This window comes from Akebia trifoliata, chromosome 15, assembly GCF_017979445.1.
Source record: "Akebia trifoliata isolate Shusen 1 chromosome 15, ASM1797944v1, whole genome shotgun sequence".
In the NCBI taxonomy this organism is placed as follows: Eukaryota; Viridiplantae; Streptophyta; class Magnoliopsida; order Ranunculales; family Lardizabalaceae; genus Akebia; species Akebia trifoliata.
This window is the reverse complement of record NC_141389.1, coordinates 803,478-819,554: the sequence shown is the minus strand read 5'-3', so window position 1 is coordinate 819,554 and position 16,077 is coordinate 803,478. Positions and strand designations below refer to the sequence as shown.

General features: G+C 33.8%; 1 protein-coding gene across 2 annotated transcripts; it reads right to left on the bottom strand.

Moving 5' to 3' along the window:
* Positions 1–200: 200 nt before the first annotated feature.
* LOC147383761 (putative peptide/nitrate transporter At3g43790) lies at positions 201–12,632 on the bottom strand. Of its 2 annotated transcripts, XM_086425023.1 has the most exons (17): positions 12,422–12,629; positions 10,802–10,842; positions 9,622–9,682; positions 9,305–9,407; positions 9,120–9,222; positions 8,036–8,089; positions 7,840–7,902; positions 6,822–6,871; positions 6,391–6,466; positions 5,261–5,473; positions 4,164–4,251; positions 3,600–3,685; positions 3,385–3,495; positions 3,097–3,141; positions 2,902–2,990; positions 1,382–1,425; positions 201–463 (listed from the first exon to the last, which is right to left on the bottom strand). In XM_086425023.1, exons 1-17 carry the CDS (start codon positions 12,567–12,569, stop codon positions 363–365), a joined length of 1,476 nt encoding a protein of 491 aa, XP_086281149.1. In that variant the 5' UTR covers positions 12,570–12,629; the 3' UTR covers positions 201–362. The 2 variants fall into 2 exon arrangements, with proteins under 2 accessions (XP_086281149.1, XP_086281150.1); XM_086425024.1 differs by lacking the exons at positions 201–463; positions 1,382–1,425 and having other exon boundaries at positions 2,898–2,990; positions 12,422–12,632.
* Positions 12,633–16,077: the final 3,445 nt, after the last annotated feature.

Here is a 16,077-nt window from a genome sequence, read left to right as displayed (position 1 = left end):
CAGTGCATAGAATTAGGGGTGCAACTTGATCCGGTCCAAATCGAGAACCGAACCAAACCGATAGCTTTGGGATGGCTTGGTTCGGTTTGGAACAAGTTGCGGTTCAATTCCGGATTAAGAAAATGAAAAACCAATAAATTTGGTTCAGTTCTCAATCGAGCATGTATAGAACCGAACCAAACGATAACCGAACCCCTATGTAATCACATAAACAAGTAATCACATAACATGATTTTTGATAGAAACTCACAAGAGAAAGCATAGTACATATAATAAATAAGTCTGAGAAACATAAAGCCTTTTCTTTCTTTAAAACGTAATTCGAAAAAGGAAATCGATTGGACGATCATGGAGACCATCATCTAAGTCTGATTCACTAGAGGTTGTCGCAAAAAGGGTTTGAAGGTCAAGAGTACTCCGATCAATAGGATTAGATTTAACACGAAGAAAACCATCTGATTACCTGCATTTAGATTAGAGAATTGGAATCAATATCTGATTATGAAAAAAGAAAGTCAATATAGATATACTTTGCAACAATAAATAGATATAGTCGATCTAAGGTTATATTAACAAGTGACAATCGTCTCATCGAGTGAAACTTAATGGAAAGATAAGTTGAATTTTCATAATTTTACTTCATTAAGTCCTGACATCAAAAGACACCCACATTTCCTTTCCACAAAATTTTCTCGATGAACAACGTATTTCAACCAAAAAGTTAAAACTCAATATAAATGCACTATTTCCCCAAGTAATGTAATCGGTTTCTTCATAAATTGATTCCCGCGTGCATTTAAGTTAAAAAAAAATTATAATAATCATTTATATTCGAATAACATGCACTTAATAGTTAATAGTCTAAACATAGTGCACAATATGTTGAACGAAGTGATTCTACAAATGCGGGACTCCTACAACTACAAGGCAACTAAGGAACAACACAATCATAGCTTAATCATCGATAAAAGTTTCCTCGAGAAAAGTTTTCCACTTGTGCCCAAAATCAATTTTTAACTTTCACTGTTGGATGTGTATGATGGAATTGATTTTGAGTTACAATCTTGTCCAAGAGTTCACTTATTAAATGGTTTGGATCAATGCTTTCAAAGTCATTGGATGATTAGATGAGGCACTCAAAAAAGATCCCGAGGCTTTAGAGGTGGCAGATAAGGACCCTTTTTTAATTTTTATTGAATTTTTTTCTATTTATATATTTAAAAAGATATAACCAACTTATTCTAAGCAGGAACTAAATACAACACCATCAATAATCACAAAACAAATCCTACAATGGCCAAAATGATGCACATAAGCATATCCAAAGAGTAAAATCTGAAACTTAAGATGGGTTTCAGTAAGATTGAACGAGACTCCATACCTGGGAGGAAGGAAGCAACTTGACGCTTTTCTGACCACGAGAAACTGCAAAATTAATAAGTCGAACAACTTAAAAAAAGTAGGACTTGCAAGAGCACAATGCAGCTAAAGATACTATATACAACCACAAATCCATTAACAAAAACAGAACAAGCATTTGTGTGCACTCAGTGGTTTGTGTTCATGTGTCATACTTTTGTTAAACCCATAAGTAACATGTAACAACTTGGGTTTGGACCCATATCTTAGCTGGTTTGACACATTGCAAAGCAACTTTGAGGTCATGGGTTCAAGTCCAACTTACCCATAAATAAATAAAACATTTAACAACTCATGAATTAGTAAGAAGCTATGTTACATGGCACATTATTCTAAAAGAGTGGAGTGCCTGCATCAAATCTCAATACTCCATGGATTCTGCGGCAACATTTTGTTAACCAACCAACTACTCCAAAAGAGAGATGTTTTAGAGACGTGGAAAACTATGAATATAAGAGGGTCACAAGGATTAACTTGGGTATGAAAAACCTGAGAGTGGAGGAAAATATACACTCAACACTCCCCCTCACTCATAAGGTTGGAAAGAATCGAACCCGTTACTTATATGAACCTAGCACTCTGATACCATGTTAACTAACCAACTACTCCGAAAGACCGATCTATTAGAGAGGGGGAGAGAACTATGGCTATAAGCAGCTCATGAGGATTAATTTGGGCATGACACACCCAAGAGTGGAGGAAAATATACACTCAACACTCAAAAGGGTGGAAAGAATCGAACCTGCGACCAATATGAACCTAGCATTCTCATATCATAACCTACCAAGTACTCCAAAAGACCTATCTTTCGGAGATGGGGAGACTATGAGTATAAGAGGCTCACAGGGATTAACTGGGGTATGACACACTTGAGAGTGGAGTAAACTATACACTCAACACTCCCCACTCACCCATAAGGGTGGAAAGAACCAAGCCCACGGCCTATGAACCTGGCACTATGATACCATATTAATCAACCAACTACTCCGAAAGACCTATTTTTTGGAGAGGGGGAGAACAATGAAAATAAGAGGCTCAAGAGGATTAACTAGGGTATGACATCAGAGAGTGGAGGAAACTATACACTCAACACTCCTCACCCATAAGGGTGGAAAGAAGCGAACACACAAGCTATACGAACGTAGCACTCTGATACCATGTTAACCAACCAACTACTCCAAAAGACCAATCTTTTGGAGATGGGGAGATCTATGAATATAAGATGGCCACGAGGCCTAATTGGGGTATGACATGCCTGGGAGTGGTGGAAAATATACACTCAACACGTTCCATATTTCTTTTCTTTCCTTGCAAGATATTTATACCTTTGCCAACCAATTCTTCTTCATACAAAAAACCAACTTAGGTGTAATCCAATGGTCAAAAGTAATAACAGTCTCACTGTGAGCACATACTGTGTTGTTTTCTCTCAAGAACATAATCATTCTGAATAAGAAATAAACAATTTCATTAGATACTTACAGAGCACCTGCCGCGGCAGGACCAATGGCTTTGAAAACGGACATAGCAGTCATAGATATGCCATTTGCAGCTCCTCTTAGGTGTTGGGGCTGCATTGTATTTTCAATGATTATGAGTTGTGGTGGCAAATTGAGGTGGAAAAGAATTGAAGAGTGCAGGAATTTTTATTTTGAGTTGGTAAGGGTGGTAACTTACAACAGCATTGTTCATCATAAGGAATAATCCAGTGAGAATGGACACCTAATTTCCATCAAAGAATCTTTATAAGATGAAGTTTCTCAAGAAAAAAATAAATTAGGATATGATCTAAAGAAAGGATGAACATGTTAAATACATTGATTAAAGTATATATATATATGTGTGTGTGTGTGTACAAGAATATGGATACCATGTTGGACGAGACAACGCCAAATTTTCATCTCTTCTTATAGAAGTATATTGGAAAATTTAAAAATATAAAGTTTCAAATTGAGATGTCCTTACAGAGAGAATATTCTTCAACAAGGAAGCACAATTGATTATTATATATTGAAGAGTGAAGCCTGATAGCTTAGCTATAAACGGGTAGCTTGCTAAGATTGGAATTGATATAAGCTGCATGATGTAAGCATCAATAAAATATTAGTGTCTAAAGAGTGTAAATAAAATGCAAAGATGCTAACTTCAAAGAACGATGAAAAAAGGTGTTGAAAGTATACCGCTGCAAGGCGACAAACAACGATGGCCCCAAAGATCTTCTCAACCGGCGGATATAGCAAAAGTTGAAATAGTAAAAGACCAAGGCCTAATAATTCCACAAGTTTTCAGTAAATTAGAGTTAAAAAAGTATAAGTCTTCACATAGCCTCATTTATATATCTTTATTGGTTCTAGATAATATGAAAAATACAGGACTTTAGAAGATAACTAATGTATGATGGGGTAAAGAATTGTAGAAGTATTTGTGTGATCTGTAATAACAACATTAGTATCCTATTGTGCCTATGTGCTATACTTAGTAAATGGAATATAAATTTATCTTGAATAGTTGGCTCAAAAATTTGCCTAACCATATTACAACAATGTAAAAGTTTGCAAATTACTGGAAAGATTTTGGATGTTTAAATCTCAAAGATCCCCATGAGGTCTTCGACGTTAGCATTCCCCTATATATATGGTAAGATAATTGTATTTTTCATATAATAATTTGTGCTTTTACTTAAGATATACAAGCACCAAGAATATGCTTTTTGATGTTATTAACATGCATGGGTATTTATGCACCTGAGATTGCAAGAATTTCACCAACATCTTGAGATGTAAAGCTCAATCCGCCATACTTTTTATCACTAACAGCCCACAACGAGAATACCTGTAAAAATAAAAGTGATTGTAAGAAGAGTATTTTATAGTATTATTGATGTGTAAAGATTAAAACTTGGAATTCAATTGTGTGGATTTGAAATATGTAGAGTTCTACTTTAATATTCTTTATTTTTCCAAAAATAATCATTTATATATGTTATATTATTTATTTAAAAATTCTACGCCTGTGAAGCCTATGCCTTATGGTTTGAAATGTTGGTCCATATTTGTTAAAGCTCATGGGCCTAACTCATCCTTGAAAACCGTCTTGCAAGGAGAGGGTTACCCCACTTTATATATTGCACATCCTAGGAGTATCCAGGCGATGTGGGACTATGCTAACACTCCCCCTCAATGCCAGGGCTGGAGGTACTAACCCAACAAAACCCTAAGGCACATCCGCTCTGATGCCTAACTCATCCTTGAAAACTGGTTTGCAAGGAGAGGGTTGACCTTGCTTTATACATTGCACATCCCAAGAGTATCCAAGTGATGTGGGACTATGCTAACACATACCACATTAATTTTTCAGGAAATAAATTGGTCAAGCCTGAAACAAAAGATTTATCTTTTGGATTTGTCACCATGTCCTTGTCTTTTAAGCTGCATTAATTTATTCATCTAGGTAACCAAAGGGGATATTTGGAATGGAGTCGTGATCATCTGAAACCCCCCCCCCCCCCCTGACATACACCCCATCACAAAACCATAGATCATTTACCTCTGGATACAGAGGAAAAGATTTATGGTTCTACATGACCCGAGACAAATGACCTACGGTTCTTTGATGGGGGGCGTATGTTAGAGGGGGGCACCCGAAAATCATTATTCTTTGGAATATTAAATGTTTTATGATATTCAGCCACAATAATGCAAGCTTGTCCAAACAAAAAAAAACAAGGATACATAATAGTGTACTAAAACAGGTAAACCGTGTAGCAATTATTATATCCTCAATTAGAGGTAATATACGTCACATTTAGAATTTAAATCCTTCAACTAAAGAGAAATGTTACCTCTGAATAGGCTATCTCATGAAGTGAGATAACACAATATAAAGCGATAGTTGACATTAAAAACCGATTCTTAAAGAGACTTCGCTTAGAAGATGACACACTTTCTTGTCCTTCAATATCATTTTTCTCATTAGTTCCACACGAAGAATCTTCCAATGCTTCCGATGAGTTGCAACTTTCGTTTTTATTTTTATTATGCATGTGCAATGTTTCCTACAACAATAATCCAAAAAGTGTGAGATAACAAATGAAATCAAATGATCAACTTCGACGTTATTAATAATCGTTTTAATACTAGTCAAGTCAATGATATAATGCTATACATTTATATCTACGTCGCATACATAAATAAATTATTTAGTTATTGAGAATTGTATATTTCATTTGAAAAAAATAGCAAGAAACTTGACACGTTTGGGGGTCCAACTCAAAACCAATTAGCAATGAGTGGAGAGGCCTAGGAGCTTATAGGGAGAGATACTAGGCAATGAGTGTCTGATGTGAGACTAAACTCAACATGCCCCCACACGTGTGAGCCGGACTGGGCCAAAGCACGTGGAGATATGAACTAGGTGACGTAGAGGAGAGAAAGTCCCGCTCTAATACCATGATAAGTTTGGGGGTTCAACTCAAAACCAACTGGCCATGAGTGGAGAGGTCCAGGAGCTTATAAGGAGAGAGACAAGGCAATGAATGTCTGATGTGGGACTAAACTCAACAAAACTTTGGAAGATAGCATGGAATTATAACCCCCCAAAAAATGAAGAAATTAAAAAAAGATACGAAACTTGAAAATAATATGAAAAAAAAGAAAAGAAAAAAGACATAATATTAATAAAGAAAGCAATACTCAACAAGAAAGAGAAGCAACGGGTTGTGGTTAAAGGGTTTAATTTCCTCTAATTGGCCTAGACCAAGTGAAAACTTGTGAGAATTCCCCTTGAGGAATGAAGAGAAACAAAGGATTGACTACCTTATGAGTTTATTACCAATTTAATTCATGAATTAACTCAATCATCATTCTAAGAAACATAAAAGCATTAGGACCATTTCCCAATCCTCATGATCATATTTAACATACCATCGAACATAAACACATTAAAATTATTTAGACCTTTAAGCAAACTTACTGGAAGCCAACAACAAGCGATGGTTACACCCAATGAAAATAGCGACATGAGAAGGCAGGGTAACGAATATGGATACCTACAACAAAATATGCATATTATGTTAACATTATGAAATTTTCAGCACGAGTTGTGTCACATCACGATCTCCAAGATTCGTTACCCGATCCATGATCCGACCCAACTCGGAGTGTGAGATTATTAATGTAGATGAATTAAAATGTTATTTATTTTCATAATTTAGAATGGTCACGATGTACCCAACAAAATGAAAGTTTTCGATTTGATAGAATTACTATAAATTTTCCTCACACCCCGTGTTCTGGATTGCGGATCTTAGAATTTGAGGCATGACAAGTTGAGTAATACCATGGAAGGATGAAGTGGTGCAAAAGAAAATAACTAAAAGAAAGCCAAAATTTTGCAATACATACCTCCCAAATAGAGAATCTTGAGAAAATATATTGGGATATTTCTCTGCAGGCTGAAACACAGTTGCACATCACAAATTAAATTCATGTATTATATGACTTATGAGAAACAACTTTCATGAAAATCAATTCATATTGTAGTATAATGGTCTTGAACAAGTCATGAATCATTTAAAATTCATATTTAGTATATCAACCATGAATCATAGATATCATTGTGTAATAATCCCGTGATTCTGCTGAGGCACTTACGTTGAGTTTTGTCCCACCTCGGACACTCATTGCCTTGTTTCTCTCCTTATCTTCGGCCTCTTCACTCATCGCCAATTGGTTTTGAGTTGGACCCCTAAACTTATCATGGTATTAGAGCGGGCCTTTCTCTCCTCTACGTCACCTAGTTCATATCTCCACGTGCTTTGGCTCAGTCTGGCCCACACGTGCAGGGGTGTGTTGAGTTTAGTTCACATCGGAGACTCATTGCCTTGTCCCTCTCCTTAGAAGCTCTTGGATCTCTCCACTCATTGCCAAGCAGTTTTGAGTTGGACCCCCAAACTTATCATGATATCAGAGTGGGCCTTTCTCTCCTTGTCACCCAAATCATATCTCCACACACATGCGGGGGTGTGTTGAGTTTAGTCCACATCAGAAACTCATTGCCTTGTCTCTCTCCGTAAAAGCTCATGGGCCTCTCCACTCATTGCCAATTGGGTTTGAGTTGGACCCCAAATTTATCATGGTATCAAAGCAGGCCTTTCTCTCCTCATCACCCAATTCATATATCCACACACATGCGGGGCGTGTTGAGCTTAGTCCACACTGGACACTCATTGCCTTGTCTCTCTCGGTAAAAGCTCCTAGGTCTATCCACTCACCGCCAATTGGTTTTGTGTTGGACCACCAAATTTATCAACTTATGATTCACACCTATAAGTGTTGGTCTAGACACATATAAGAAAACAGTCTAATAGCTTGGATGATAATTTACAATTGGGTTTTAGTTACAAAGAAAATCGATCCATACCTGTGCAAAGAAACCTCCAATAGCTGGACCAATAACTAGTCCTACTCCTCTTGATGTACCAGACTGAAATGAAATGTGAACTTAATATTTTTTATTCCAAATGTTTCGTCGTAAAAAATAGTACTATTTTTAATAATGCCACATAAAAGATAATTTTTTTTATATTTATAAATGTCAAAAACGAAAAGGTTCTTACAACTGATTGTGCTAGAGCACGATGTTCTTCTCGGCAAACTTCTGAAGCATATGCCTGCATTACACTTAAATGGGTAAGTTGTAGTCTATCTAAACCAATCGACAATGAAAGAAAAAAAATTTTAATTTTTTTTAAAGCATTCCAAACAATGAAGTGTACAAGAATAACTTGATATTTACATTATTACTCATACATGCTAAAATGACATTGACCCTTACACTTCATAACATGTTTAGGATGTTAACCAACAAACTAGTTCAAAAGACCAATCTTTTGGAGAGGGGGAGAACTATGAATATATGAGGGTCACGGGGCTTAACTTAGATATGACTCACCCGAGAGTAGAGGAAAAAATATACTCTCAACACTCCCCCTTAACCATAAGGGTGGAAAGAATTGAACCGTGACCTATACAAACCTAGCACTCTATCACCATGTTAACCAACCAACTACTCCAAAAGACCAATCTATTGGAAAGGGGGAGAAATATGAATATAACAGGCGTAACTGGGGTATGACACACCCGAGAGTGGAGGAAAATATATACTCACCACTCCCCCCACTCGTAAGGGTGGAAAGAACTGAACCCATGACCTATACAAACCTAGCGCTCTAATACCATGTCAACCAACAACTACTCCAAAAGATGATCTGTTAGAGAGGGGGAGAACCATGAATATAAGAAGGCCATGGGGCTTAACATAAGTATGACACACGGAAGAGTAGAGGAAAAAAAAATACTCTCAACACTACTCCTTACCCATATAGGTGGAAAGAATCGAACTCATGACCTATACGAACCGAGCGCTCTGATACCATGTTAACCAACCAAATACTCCAAAAGATCGATCTGTTGGAAAGGGGGAGAAATATGAATATAAGAGGGTCACGGGGCTTAATTGGGGTATGACACACCCGAGAGTGGAGGAAAATATACACTCAACAAAGGTATCTATAGGGAAAGAAATAAGTCAAACAATTGCAATAGTTCGAAACCATCTGGATGGAAATCCAACTTAGTATCACTTTGAAATTGACAAAGTAATTTAGATTAATTTTATTATATGGCATAAGGAGAGCGTACCCTTATCGGGCCTAATACACCATTGAAACATCCAAGAAGAAATCTCATAGAAACCGCCATCCAAAAGTTTGTACTAAATCCGAAAAGAGTGTTGAATACTACCCTGAGATAGATATCATTTGGTCAGTGTAAACCCAATCAAACTTCATTTAGAAAGATCAAATGAAAATTCTAATACTACTTACACTGACATACTTCCAAGTAATATAACAGGTTTTCGACCAATTCGATCGGCTATCATTCCCCAAAAGATGGAAGTTAGAGCTCTTCCAACCATAAATGAAGAACCTTCAAGAAATAAAGTGATGTTACACAATATAAAAAAAAGCCCATAGTTGACAAGCCAAGGCCTTTGAAATTCAATTTCTAAAATTCGTCGACCTTGGCCTGTTGAATTTTCTTGTCGAATTTTGCAATTTTTACGTAGTGTTACTTGAATTGTATGTAAAGGAGTAAAATGAAATTGTCGAAATAAATACACAACATTAGTGATATATCTCACCGACGAATCCCACATAGAAACCAATATCTTCCTCTATTTTTGCAATATGGAAGTCCCTGACCTGAGTTGAAATAAATAGGCCTTTAATAGGAGTTCAAATATATATGATAATGTGCTTCAATTCTAGTAAAGTTTGGAAATTTTTATTCAAAATTTTTGTACCACAATCTTGATCTCACAACATATTTTGTTAGAACTAGTAACCCCACAATGATTCTAATTAATATAGCTTTCACACTTGTTCCTAGCTTCCATTAGAAAATATATCTCATTATGATGCTGGTAAGTGTAAAACATCTAAGATTTTAATATGAACTTTTCGTCATTAAGTTCCTGTTTGGAAGCTTAGAATTTTTTTTTCTTAGAAAAATAAGTTTATCCTCTTATGAATATTCCAAAACCATACAAATTTATTTTTTAAGGAAATACTTTTAAGCAAAAAAAATTTCAACGAAATTTTTTCTAAGCTTCCATGAAAAGATCTAAGACTTTTTTTTATTTTTTTACCAACCGATGAAACATAAATAACAGAACCCACAACAAATTTCTTATTACTTTTTAATTTGCTTGATGAATTTGTTGATTCGGAATCAAGTGATTGGTAGATGTCAAAGATGATGAATCAATCTTTTTTTCTTTTTTTTTTGTGCGTTTGCCACTCTATCTTGTTGGTGTGCTAAATAAAAATATGTATATTTTCTCTAGTTATTTTAGGGGTGCAACTTGGTTCAATTTGAGGTCAAATTGGAACTGAACCAACATGAGTCGGTTCCACTGAAATAAGAATCAAAACCGAACCAAATTCCACTGGAACCAAACCAAACTAAAGTCCGTTTGGTTCGGTTCGGTTCTACGGGTTGCCAATATTCTATAAATTGTAAGTAATACTTTTTAATGAAAAAACAAACATATAATTAACAAAGCCGTTAGTTTATCCCTAAAAGAGCACTAATCTATGTCTTAACTCCTAAAATAATTCATAATAATTATTTTATATATATATATATATTTATTTATTTATTGCATAGGGGGCCGGTTCTCAGTTCTATACTAGATTGATCCGAGAACTGAACCAAATTGACCGTTTCTCCATTTTTGTAACTTGGAACCGAACCGCAACTCGCTCCAAACCGAACCAAACCAAACCACCCTAAAACTATCACTGTGACAGAATACATACCATGAAGTATATAAATGGGAAGAGTGATGATATTGGCAAAACTGAAAAACAAAACCACAAAACCAAAAAGAAATTAGAACACAATTATATGGGAAAACCATACGTTAATATGCAATTTATTGATTACTAGAGCTAAGCCATATGGAAAAGAGTCATGGTAATTAGACGCCTCCCCTCTGACATACACCCCCATCACAGAGCCGTAGATCATTTGCCTTTGGATACACAAGAAAAGATTTATGGTTATGCATATCCTGATGCAAATGTTTTACGGTTCTGTGCTGTGAGTGTAGGGGGTTGTTTGTCGTGGGGGAGGGGTTCTCAAAAACCAAAAGAAGGGTAGTAAAGCTAAGGTAAGTCCATTACATAAAGCTGTTAATAACTTAGTGAGAATTTATTATAAAAATGGTTAGAACTTATAACAACCAAATTCATAAAAAATAAAAATAAATAAATAAATAAAAACTTAAAACCACATAAAAATAAATCAAAGAGCTGGTGCAAGTAATTAAGTAACAATGTTAAAGGTAGCAATGCAAAGCCAAGTCCATCGCATAAAGCTGCTAATACCTTAGTGAAAATTTAGTATAAAAATGGTTACAACTTAGAACAAAACATATATCAAAAAATGAAAGAAAAAAAAAAAAGTGAGAAAAAACAAGAGCGTAGAACCTCGAAAAAATCGAGCATGAATTACCATTTTGTGAGCAGAAAATGAGTTATTTACGATTCCGGCTAACTAGTTGTTTTAATTACTAAAACATGAATGATCACATTTTCGTTAAAAAAAATTCAGAACGGTAACGAATTCGGCATTTTTAACGTGCCTATTTTCAATTAGTCACTTTAAACCTGCGAAATAGTCACTTTAGAAACCTTTGAAGTCGTTATCGTTCATATTTTGATAATTAAAAGAACTGTGAACCGGAATCGTAAATTCGTCAAAAGTTGATCACTTTTTCGTAAATATCCCAAAAATCAAAGAGCTGGTGCAAGTAAGCAATGTGAAAGGTAGCAAAGCTAAGCTAAACCCATCACATAAAACTGCTAATACCTTTGTGAACATTTAGTATAAAAATGGTTAGAACTTAGAACAACAAAACTGATCAAAAAATGGAAAAGAGAGAGAGAAGAGCTTAGAACCACCAAAAAGTCAAAGAGCTGGTGCAAGTAAACAATGTGAAAGGTAGCAAATAAAGCTGCTAATACCTTATTGAAAATTTAGTTTAAAAATGGTTAGAACTTAGAACAACAAAATTTATCCCAAAAAAAAGAGAGCTTAGAACTACCAAAAAATCAAAGAGCTGGTGCAAGTAAACAATGTGAAAGGTAGCAAATAAAGCTGCTAATACCTTAGTGAAAATTTAGTATAAAAATGGTTAGAACTTAGAACAACAAAACTTAACAACAAAAAAACACTTAGAACCACCACAAATTCAAAGAGCTGGTGCAAGTAAACAATGGGAAAGGTAGCAAAGCTAAGCCAAGTTCATCACATAAAGCTGCTAATACCTTAGTGAAAATTTAGTATAAAAATAGTTAGAACTTAGAACAACAAAACTTACAAAAAAATAAAGCAAAAAAACAAAAGAAAAAACTATGTGAAGATAGATTATATACCTGTACACATTGAGACAAGCCAAATATACAAGAATTCCTTATAGGGAATCCCTTTTCTAACCTCATTAATTTGATCAATCTTACAACCTGGGCAATTCTCATGGTAAACCTTCTTCTTGATCAACAAAGTTGCTGTGTTCTCAGACATATTTGTTTATGCTTCTATCTATGATTCAAAAAAAAAATGAAGGATTGGGTTGGTTTATATGCATGAGAGAGAAATCAATTATGGGTACTTCATAATTCAATGAGTCGTTTTCTTCATAATTTGGATTATTTTACCTCGTAAAATGGTGTTTTTTTAAATTAAAAAAAAAAAAATCTGAGGAAGAGAACGACACTGCAAAGTGCATTGGTGATGAAGTACCACACCATAAATATAGAGATCTGCAATTGGCAGCCCAACTTTTACTTGTTACACTCCAATTAAAAATAAATCCCACCTAATAAAATAGTAGTCTATTAAGAATCTTTTGAAGATTTTTTAAAGAAAAACACCTAAAAAAATAAAATAAAAAATTTATTTATTTAAAATTAAATTTAATATAATTTTATTTGACTCATTTATGTCTACTTGCTAATTTTTGAGTTGAACCAATTTGATGAACAATCAAGTCGAATTTTAAAATTATGTATATATTTTAATAAATCTAATATACATAGACCATATCAGCTTGATGATAACCATACTCATCTCCATTATTATCATTGGTGTAGTCATCATCATCTATGTATGTAAAGATTACTAATTTTGATTAGAGAAACAAGTATTTTTTTAAATTGATCTATAAGAAATGATCATAGTTAAAGGGCATGTCATTAATTATAAAAAAATAGGAGTAGTTCAAATATTCTCAAGTAAATATGTTTCTTTAAACTTTTAAAATCATTGATAAGATATGGTATTTTTGCTTAAAAAATCTTTTTAGACTAATATTTGATAAATTAGGTACTAAAGAGTCCATGTTTTTTTAGAAAAGACTTTTTGGTACATATTTTCAAAAAAATAAGTTTTTACGACCATTGTCCCAAGAAAATAAGTGAATGATTGAGAATAAGTAAAAGTTGGGGTGGCAATAGAAGTTTTCTCAATTTTTTTCTAAGCTGAATCTCTATTTCGTGTATTGAATATGACGAAATTTAAAATCTAATACACTATTCATTTTAATTCCCAAAACATGTGTTTTCTAATGAGTTCATTACTCTTATATTCAACGAATTTGTTGATAAAAAATCAGTGATTTTACCATATCAACTTTCTCATTGATCATTTATCAATGAATTCGTTGATTATAAAAGTGACGAATTCACTAGAAAAACATGTTTCAAGAATTAAAATAAATAGTTATAAGATATAGAATTTTGTCATAAGTTGTGCACGTTTTGAAAAAATAAAAATTAACAGTGTATGGAAACCCCATCCATTAATGAGAGTATTTTGGTATAAAAAATTATTTTTTTAAGGGCATTTTCGGTATAAATCCAATTTCCAAAGTGTAGTTATTGCATTTTCAAGATAACAAGACCCTATTTTTTTATGATTCGAACCAATCTTTAATGGGTGGGGTTTGGATTATTATTTTGAGTATTATTTAAGGAACTACCCATTTAAAAAGTCCAAATCCTTAACTCTAGATATGTCAACTATCAATTATTTTTATGGTTCATGTCACATGTGACAAATATTTAAAGGTTTTGTTAACGTGCGCCCTAAGGGCCATGTTAAAGTACAATAAATACACTCTGGAAATTGGAATCTCGAGGAGTATTTTGATAAAATATAAATTTTTAAGATGCACTAATCTCTTTATTTAGGGAACACGTTAACAAGACCCAATAGTTAATGTCTCACTCTTTATTAAATACTAGTCAACAATGTGAATGATATTAATGTCCTTCACTTTATTAAATACTATTTCTTTGTAAAAAATAATAGAGAAAATTTTTCTTTATTATTTATTTGAGAGATTTACAGTGCAGATCTATTTGTTCCATTCTATTTTAAAATCTTTGTTATTAACAAAATTATAGATATTTAATCATTTAAAATAGTGTAGATCCTTCTCAAGACTTGTTAAATAACAAAGTTGATAAAATACGAGAATTTTAACAGTTAGGTCTATCTATTAAGAAACATACCATTTAAAATAAGAATTGACATTTTCATATAATATTATTTTCATAATACACCAATAGAAATTGCAAGAGATTGAAACGTTACACACTGTCATTATTCACAATAACTCATTCAAAGAGTATATATATATATATGGGTCCCGTTCAGCACTCTAAGCTTTACCACACACTTTAACAAACGTGTTTTGTCTTACATGGGTTAGAAGTTTTGGAATGGGCTGATTTTTGGTAAGGATGATCTCTATGGTGAGGAGATCATCCTCACCAAAAAATCAGCACATTCCAAAACTTCTAACTCCATAAAAAATGGTTTACAAAAAATGGGCGGTCCACGATTTTTCAGCGTATAAACATGGGGCTAAACATTTCGGAATGGGCTGATTTTTGGGGAGGATGATCTTCTAATCATAGAGATCATCCTCACCAAAAATCAGCCCATTCCAAAACTTCTAACCCATGTAGGACAAAAAACGTTTGTTAAAGTGTGTGGTAAAACGTAGGGTGCTGAACATTTCCCTATATATATATATATATAACAACAATGGACTGGGCTCATATCTGAGCTTTGCCCTGCCCATAGACCATGGTCTTTTTCAAGGACTAGTCTCGGAGCATGTGCAACACCCGCACATCACACGCACCAAGTGAGTGAGGGTGCGTTCTCATGAGTAACCCCTGAGGAATTAATATTTATACTAGGTATCGAACTCACGATCTACGGGCATTAATTGCTTAACGGTCAGAAATTGCCATTGAGCCAACCTCTCGGGATTTCAAAGAGTATGTCTTAACATGAAAAACTTTTCACTAGGGTTGAACATGGATTAAATATTTTTACATGATTAAATTAATCTTCATAAAAACAAGTCCTTATCAATATATAATAACTAAAACAAGAAATTTATATGAAACACGTGAATATCAAGATAAAAGATTGTATCAATTATAATTAAATATAATCAAGATCTCCATACAATTTTGATATGATGTTCTAAGTTGCAAAAGTGAGTTAAATATTCCCCACTTATTTATTTATTATTATTAACTTTTAATTGAATAGGTAAAAGTTGGAGTGCCAATAAAACTTATCTCATTCTATATTTATCTTTGAAGTGCTGATATTCTAACTATAAAGTATTCACTATGTCAATACTCGATTGAGGTGGCACGATCACAGAACCATATATCTTTTTTCTCGGGATACATGATTGCACATCCTCATAAAAGATGGACAATTGTGTATCCCGAAGAAAAATATCCATGGTTCTATGTCCATGCTATGTCAGCCAAGTATTGATCGAATGAAGACTTTCTAGTTAGAAAATCATTATTCTTATCTTAATAACATAATGAGAGAGGCCGAGTAAGTGTTTGGTCACATCAAAATTCAATATTTTCTATTATGTTTTCAAAATCACCTTGGTCAATTTGTTATTTTAAATCACAAAAAAACTTTTATAACATCAAATCACAATTCCACAATGTTAATTAGTTTTCTAAAATTATTTTAAAATATAATT